Source organism: Macrobrachium rosenbergii, unplaced genomic scaffold, assembly GCF_040412425.1.
Source record: "Macrobrachium rosenbergii isolate ZJJX-2024 unplaced genomic scaffold, ASM4041242v1 171, whole genome shotgun sequence".
Taxonomy (NCBI): domain Eukaryota; kingdom Metazoa; phylum Arthropoda; class Malacostraca; order Decapoda; family Palaemonidae; genus Macrobrachium; species Macrobrachium rosenbergii.
The window spans coordinates 566,126-573,953 of record NW_027100729.1 but is presented as its reverse complement, the minus strand read 5'-3'; the positions used below and the strand labels follow the sequence as shown (position 1 = coordinate 573,953).

General features: G+C 40.6%; 1 protein-coding gene across 15 annotated transcripts in view; it reads right to left on the bottom strand.

Annotated features, from left to right (window-relative positions):
* Positions 1–458: 458 nt before the first annotated feature.
* HnRNP-K (Heterogeneous nuclear ribonucleoprotein K) overlaps positions 459–7,828 on the bottom strand; it is an 83,655-nt gene continuing 76,285 nt past the window's right edge. For all 15 annotated transcript variants that reach the window (XM_067103027.1, XM_067103026.1, XM_067103032.1 and 12 more), the window contains 4 exons: positions 5,779–5,907; positions 5,309–5,683; positions 4,394–4,581; positions 459–1,066 (listed from right to left, as the gene is read on the bottom strand). In XM_067103027.1, coding sequence (XP_066959128.1) covers positions 1,027–1,066; positions 4,394–4,581; positions 5,309–5,683; positions 5,779–5,907 — 732 coding nt within the window. In that variant the 3' untranslated portion in view covers positions 459–1,026. The remainder of the gene's footprint in view (positions 1,067–4,393; positions 4,582–5,308; positions 5,684–5,778; positions 5,908–7,828) is intronic.

Here is a 7,828-nt window from a genome sequence, read left to right as displayed (position 1 = left end):
TTCTTTCTCTCTCTCTCTCTCTCTCTATATATATATTTGAAATCTTATAATCCGTAGTAAACTTGTGAATTGATGCAAAGGAACAGAACGAAGAAATCCATGCAGCAGTCATCTGGGATACAGTCAATATATATAATCATATTTTATATATATATTTATAGAAACTTAGAATACGCAGCTTGCAGTAAAAAACTATATATAGACTGGTTTATGGTACTTCTTTTGATTCTTAAACACTTTGTTGAAAAAAGACTGGATGGAATAACTATGTTTTATCACCTACGAGGTCTCACACACAAACATTCCATCGAGAACACCTCTCCCTAAACCTAACGCACTAACCCACAATGCCTCCGAGGAAGTTATATATATATATACGTTATTCGTGTACCCTACCTAGGGCCAAGCTGACTTTAAACGCTCACTTTTATTATACGTACAGTACTTCTCTCTCTCTCTTTTTTTTTTTTTTAAATCTTTTAGCTTTACTTTTGTGCTACCGGCAGTCCTAACGACGCGGTACATATGTCAGGACGTTCTCGAGACGTGTTCTCTCTCTCTCTCTCTCGACACACAAAAGACTCGCATGTCAAGCCTTCTTCGGCTTAGGCATTGCTGAAAAATCAGGAGGGGGATACAAGAATTAAGGGGCAGAACGTACTAATTAATAACGTCAGCTTCGCGGTATCTCACGTCTCGTCTAATCTGCTTTTTTTTTTTTTTGCTTCTTATAAACACATCTGACGTAGTAGGCTGCATAACAACATCGCTTATGCATTTATGTAAGACTATCTCATTTACAGTACACATTCTTCAGTACTCATCATATTCTTCTGTAGCAGTTTAATAGTTATGGTTAAATCTATGTCTTCTATTCTTGCGTTTCATTATCAAAAACAAAAACGTCCTCCTGATGAACCTGACAGGAGGGCTGGGTGAAGAAAACAAAAGGGTGTACATCCATCAACACTTTTGAGAATCTGATGATGACGATGGCGGCAGCGGATGCTGGTCCGTTCCCAGAGCTCAGAATCTGCGGCCCTGTGGACCTCCAAACTCGCGGACGCTGCGGGAGAGAAGGAGAGTGCGGTGTCATTAGTGGGTTGTCAGTGTGGCCTGTTTCCAAACTTTCTCCTAAACTGAACCGGCTTCTTTCAAGATTCACCAAACAGTCTGGCCGTACGGGTGTCGTTGAGTCTTGTGTTGCAGTGTTTCGATCTCTCTTAAAGAGACTGAATTGGAATAAGAAATTTGGGCCAGACGAATAGAAAGGCGTGAGAGGAAGAGGAGGAGGAGGAGGAGGAGGACAAACTTTTGCAGTGCAACCACTATGCAACAACTGTCAGGAGAAGGTTGAGGAAAGTAAGATGGAAGAGAAAGAGAATATGATAGAGACTGAGAAACTGCAACATGAACTCGCTGGCATCCAGACAGCCAATCTGTCCGTTGACTTTTGTTTGAAATGAGACGGAAAGAACATAAATAATAATTGTGCTTTGCCAAACAATAACATTGTTAACATCTTAGAATAATTAGTACAAATAAATCACACATTTGACCTAGACTTATATACACATATATATTTCTTAATATGTATAACTTATTAAAAATTGTATATACAACAGGTAAAGTCTACATATTAAATATAAAAACAATTCAAGTAAGTGGATTTAAGACATAAAATCTCACAGAGGAAACTTATGTATAGTAATGACGACAAGGATATAAATATACAGTATTCATCAAAACACTTGAATTAATACACACTTGAACCAAACTTGAGCAGCAGTTAGCGAGATGTACAAAAAAGTATTAAAATTAACCTAAATTAATAGGAGTACCTCAACTTAACAGATGCAAGGTCAGCAGCCTCCCATACTTATCAGATACACTGTGATTATTTTTGGAATGGGCTATGTAGAGTTTAGGCCAAAAGGCCAAGCAATGGGACCTATGAGGTCAATCAGTGCTGAAACGGAAGGAACGCTGCAAAGAACCTTAGGTAATGCCTGGTGAACCTCTCCAATAGGAACTGTGTAACTGGTGTCCCGTGTAAAATGTCTAGAAAATATTCAAGTGCAGGCTGTAATGTAATGTAGGGTCTTTGTTGTTTATATAAAAATCTCAAGGTGCAGGCTGTAATGTAATGTAGGGTCTTTGTTGTTTATATAAAAATCTAGAAGGTATTCCAGTGCAGGCTGTAAAGTTATGTAGGGTCTTTGTTGATTATAAACAATCTAGAAGGTATTTCAGTGAAGCCTGTAATGTAATGTAGGGTCTTTGTTGTTTATATAAAAATTCTAGGAGGTATTCCAGTGCAGGCTGTAATGTAATGTAGGGTCTTTGTTGTTTATATAAAAATCTAGAAGGTATTCCAGTGCAGGCTGTAATGTAATGTAGGGTCTTTGTCGATTACAAAAAATCTGGAAAATCTCATCAAATACTCAAAAGAGAGGCCAGACCCACAGAGCATCTGTTAAGCTGAGGTGCTAAAGTACAAAACCAGTCTCCCGTCTGCGGAGGAAATCCTTCGAGGCGACGCGGGCAGACAGCGGCAAGTTTCCCAAGCAGAGGAGGAGCGAACTTGTCCCCCTCCTCTCTCCATCGACAAAACCACCACCACCAACATCTCCAACATCTCCACCAACACCACCATGCAGAGTATTAGCAATTGCTGTAGGAGGATTAGTGATTTCTTGTTTCTCAGCACCAAACAACAAAATCACTAGTCTTCCAGACTGCATATGCCAGCGGTTAGTTGTTAGTAGCTTGCTGTTAGTCGAGCGGCAGGACTGTGGGAAGCTGACAACACTGTGGGAAGTCGCTTACGACCGACAACGCAGCCGGAAAGTCTCTACATGTACGGTTTGGACAGCGGTTGCCGCCTAGAGATCATTCTTCAAGTACAGGATGCCCTAACCTACGAGATTCTTGGATTCTAAAATCGCTGTTGTTATAATACTGACCCCAGAGGATTACAAGTTACTGTGTCCCCTAAATTAAACCTACTTTTCATTGGGCTGCTGAATTTCCCTTTACTTCCTCTTACTTTTCCTAACGAACACCTTCATAATCTTTGGAAGCTTGAATTTCAAGTCAATGGCTTCCATATGAATAGGGTTCTTCATCTTCTGAATAATAATAATAACAGTAATAATAATAATATAATAACAATAATATTGTACGTTCTATAGGGGTGACAAATCGAAAACTCATATAAAGCATTAGAAGGAATCCTGAAGACAATTTACATAGACTAAACTGGGAAGTCTGTCTAAAGTTGGCCCTTGAAATGTACCTTTTTACATGTCAATGTTAGTTGATATTAACCTATATATGCTTTTACAAGCTAAATTAACAAGTTAATATGGGAGACATCTACACATACCTGACAAGGCCCATAGGATATTAACAGTTTTTAAATATTTATCCCACACAAATTGACAAGTTTTGACTGGTCGTCCAAAACCTATTCTTTTATGTTCAATTTTAACCACACTATACCACCAGTGCCTGTTAGTTTTGTTAAAGACAGAAAGCTCACACCAGCCACGTTAATTGTTACAGAACCATGTTAGCAAGCAGTTTGACAGGTCAATCTTGGCATGCAATGAAAGCAACTCTTACTATAGACAATTCACACTCGGTAACCAAGAGTCTCTCCCACAAGCGCATGCAATTATGTCAGTTGCACTTCTTGATTACAAAGTTTACCAGATCTTAATACCATTCCGAGTCTTACAAGAAACGGAACAAAACTGACGCACGAGAACTACGAAAAGAGAGCATTACTCAAGTAAACAGCCTCGATGAAAGGACTTACAAAAGTATATTACCCATGCAGAAGTGCGTCAATTTTATTCGCGACCTTTCGAAAAATTCACAGCGCTTATGGGCTCGGCAATAATTCAACTTACTACTGGAAAAATGGTCTCATTTGGCAATGATTAACATGTTAAATATCACACAGCCTGGTATTCTACAAAGTTAAAGTTGTCTGGAGACAATTTTCACGAGTTAACCTTTGCAATGAGGCCACTTTTTAATGTGCCGTTTGGGGACAGGAATGTAAAAATATTTGAAAAGTTACCGTACATTAATAATCTGTGATTTTCAACAGAATACTTGAATTAGTAGCACACTGGACACAAGCAGCAATAGAAAGGTTTGAAAGGGAAACTGAGAGGAAGAAAAAGGTCTGAAAGGCATAGGTAACAGGAGGAAACAGACCTTTTGCAGCCGAGATACGACGAAACAATCGTCAGGAGATGGTTGAGGAAAGTAAGATGGAACACAGAGAGAGAATATGATAAACAGAGGAGGAGGTACACTCAAAGGAACGGAAGGGACACTGCAAAGAAAAAACCCCCAACAAATAGAGAATACACTCTACCTCTGTTGTAGAAGGTACTGGGCGTGTTTGATCTGTGGTTCCGTGCCATTGATGGTGATGATTCTGTCGTTCCCGCCTGGCCGGATGTCCTCAATGGTTATGGCAGCGCCCGAGTCTGCGCGGATCTTGCGGATCCTTGCCCCGCCCTTGCCGATGATGGCTCCTGCGGCGTCCTTGGGGATGGTCACCTGAAACGGTCAAGATAGTTTAGGGGGACAATACGAATTACAGAATTTGACGCGCACTTAAATCCTACATTGACACGAACAATTACTTCATGTCCTTGATGAAAAGGAAATAGTTAACTACAAACGAACGAATATGTTCCGAATGGCTGTTCGTGTCCTGAATTGTTCATGAGTTGGTCTTAAGCCTACTTAAGTAAGGTATGACAAAGTCAACACAGCACTGTACATTTCTTCATCCTAAATAAATTGCGATGATAATACAGTGGTTTCTTACCAGACAGAAAAAGGAGGTCCTTTACCAAAGCTAAGAATGAAGGGATGTTATCAAAGATCTTTTTATCATAGTGACTGAAATCAATTTTTTTCCTTGTGAAGTTGAACTTTTATCGATTTCTGCTTGGACTGCTGCCCCTCTGGGACACTTGTCGTCCAGGTAACAGTCCCAGACGTCAGAAAAAAAAAGGAGGTCCTTCTGAGGTACCTCTTTATGCATGTCATTTCTGAATTTCAAGGTTCATACAGCTGTGTTCCCATTTCAAATTCAAAAAGCTTTTTTTTTCTGGGACACCAGGTAACTGTCCGAGAAGTCAGAACAAAAAGGGAAGTCCTCCTACGGGAACGGTCATCTAGGTAACAGTCCAAGAAGTCAGAATAAAAAGGTAAGTCCTCCTGAGGGAACTGTCCAAGAAGTCAGAAACAAAAGTCCTTCCAGGGAGGTCCTTCTCACCTGTGTAGTGGTGGTGGGCAGATCCCCATTGTTGTGGAGATCGCTGCCGTTCATGAAGGCCTTGACCTTGTGCATCCCGCCGTCAAAATCCCCGTCCAGAGGACCACCTCTCATCGGAGGAGGCCCCCTTGGAGGTCCCATAGGCCCGCGCCTGCCGAACGGAGGCGGCCCGTGGAGTCCTCCTGGGGGTCCGTTGGGTGGGCCCATGGGTCCTCGGCCCATCAGACCGCCCCCCATGTGGGGAGGTCCTCGGGCCATGGGCCCAGCGGGGAACCTGTTGGTCTTGCTGGCGTCGCCCCAGCCTCCGTACTCGCTGGCGAAGAACTCGTCGAAGTTGTGGGCATTGTAGGGGTTGTTAATGCCTTTGACTGGACTCTGCAAGAGAGAGAGGACATGAGACATGGGAATCAGAAAGAGAGAGATGTGGCAATGTCTCACAGAGAGAGAGAGAGAGAGAGAGAGTCACGTACCTCCTTCAGCAGCTCTAGTATCCTGGTGATGGCTTGGACGGCTTTCTTGCGATCGCCCGTGATCTGGATGATGCGATCTGTGGAGTGGGGGCAGCAGTTGGTGTAGACTTTGATCTGGCCTCCGCACTCCTGCAGGAGAGAGGATTAGAGAGGTTTGAGAGGTGTAATGGGAGGAATGGAGAGGTCTGAAAGGCACAACTGGAGGAACAGAAAGGTCTGAAAGGCATAACAGGAGGAATAGATTAATCTGGCCTCCACGTTCCTGCGGGAGAAAGGTACAGAAAGGTTTGAGAGATGTAATAGGAGGATAAGAAAGGTTTGAGAGGCATAACATGAGAAATAGATTCCTGAAAGGGAAACAGAAACAGAAAGGTTTTAAAGAAGTAACAGGAGGAATAGAAAGGTGGAACAGGGGAATAGAAAGGTTTGAAAGGCATAATACGAGGAACAGAAAGGCTTGAAAGGTGTAAGAAGAGGAGTAGAAAGGTTTGAGAAGTGTAACAGGAAGAACAGAAAAGTTTGAGAGGCATAAAAGGATGAATATAATTCTGAAAGGCGTAACAGGAGAAATAGAAAGGTTTGAGAGGTGTAAAAGTATGAATATAAAAGTTCGAAAGGCATAACAGAAGAAATAGAAAGGTTTGAGAGGTATAAAAGTATGAATATAAAAGTTTGAAAGGCGTAACGGGAGAAATAGAAAGGTCTGAGAGGCATAACAGGAGGAATATAAAAGTCTGAAAGGCGCAACAGGAGGAATAGAAAGGTTTGAAAGGTGTAATAAAGAATAGAAAGGTTTGAGAGAGAGAGAGAGAGACTCCAGGTCATATTTACGTCAACTGAATTCTGGGTCAAATCTGACCTTGTAAATGGAATTCTGGGTCATAATTTGATCCTGTAAATTTAATTCTGCGTCATATTTAACTTGTAAATGGAATTCTGGGTCTAACCTAACCATGTAAAATGAATTCTGGGTCATACTTGACCTGGAAAATTGAATTCTAAATCCAACCAGGCCCTGTAATTTGAATTCTGGGTCAAACTTGATCCTGTAAATAAAACTCTGGGTCAAACTTGACCTTGTAAATTGAATTCTGGGTCAAATTTATACATAAACCAAATATGGTGTCAATATTTTCATCTTAATGTGAATTCTGAATTCTGGGTCAAAGGATTTCAATAAACTGAACTTCTGGGTCAAAGTATCTTTTTAAATTCAATTTATCTGTAATATTATCCCTGTAAACTTAATTTCTGGGTCACTATCTCTGTAAACTGAATTTCTGTGCCAAAGCATCTTCGTGAACTCAATTATGGGTCAAACTGTCTCTGTAAACTGAACTTCTGGGTCAAACTATCTCTGTAGTAAGCAATTCAATTTCTGGGTCAAACTATCTCCATAAACTCAATTTCTGGGTCAACTACCTCCTTAAACTCAATTTCTGAGCGAAACTAGCTCCGTAAACTTAATATCTGGGTCAAAATATCCCCATAAACTTAATTTCTGGGTCGAACAATCTCCATAACCTGAACTTCTGGGTCAAATTATCTATTATCTCTGTAGGCAATTCAATTTCTGGGTCAAACTATCTCCATAAACTCAATTTCTGGGTCAAATTATCTCTGTAAACTATATTTCTATGAAACTGTCTTCGTAAACTGAACTTCTGGGTCAAAATATCTATAATTTGATTTCTGGGTAAAAATGTTTCTGTAAGCTGAACTTATGGGTCAAATTATCTCCACAAACTCAATTTCTGGGTCAAAATACCTACATACACTCAACTTCTGGGTCAAACTATCTCTGTAATTCAATTTCTGGGTCAAAATGTCCCAATAAACTCAACTTCTGGGTGAAAAGATCTCCATAAACTCAATTTCTGGATCAAAATGTCTTTGTAAACTGGAATTCTGGGTCAAATTATCTTCACAAACTCAACTTCTGGGTCAAAATGCCTACATACACTCGACTTCTGGCTCAAACCATCTCTGTAATTCAATTTCTGGGTCGAAATGTCCCAATATACCAAATTTATGGGTCAAAATATCTCCA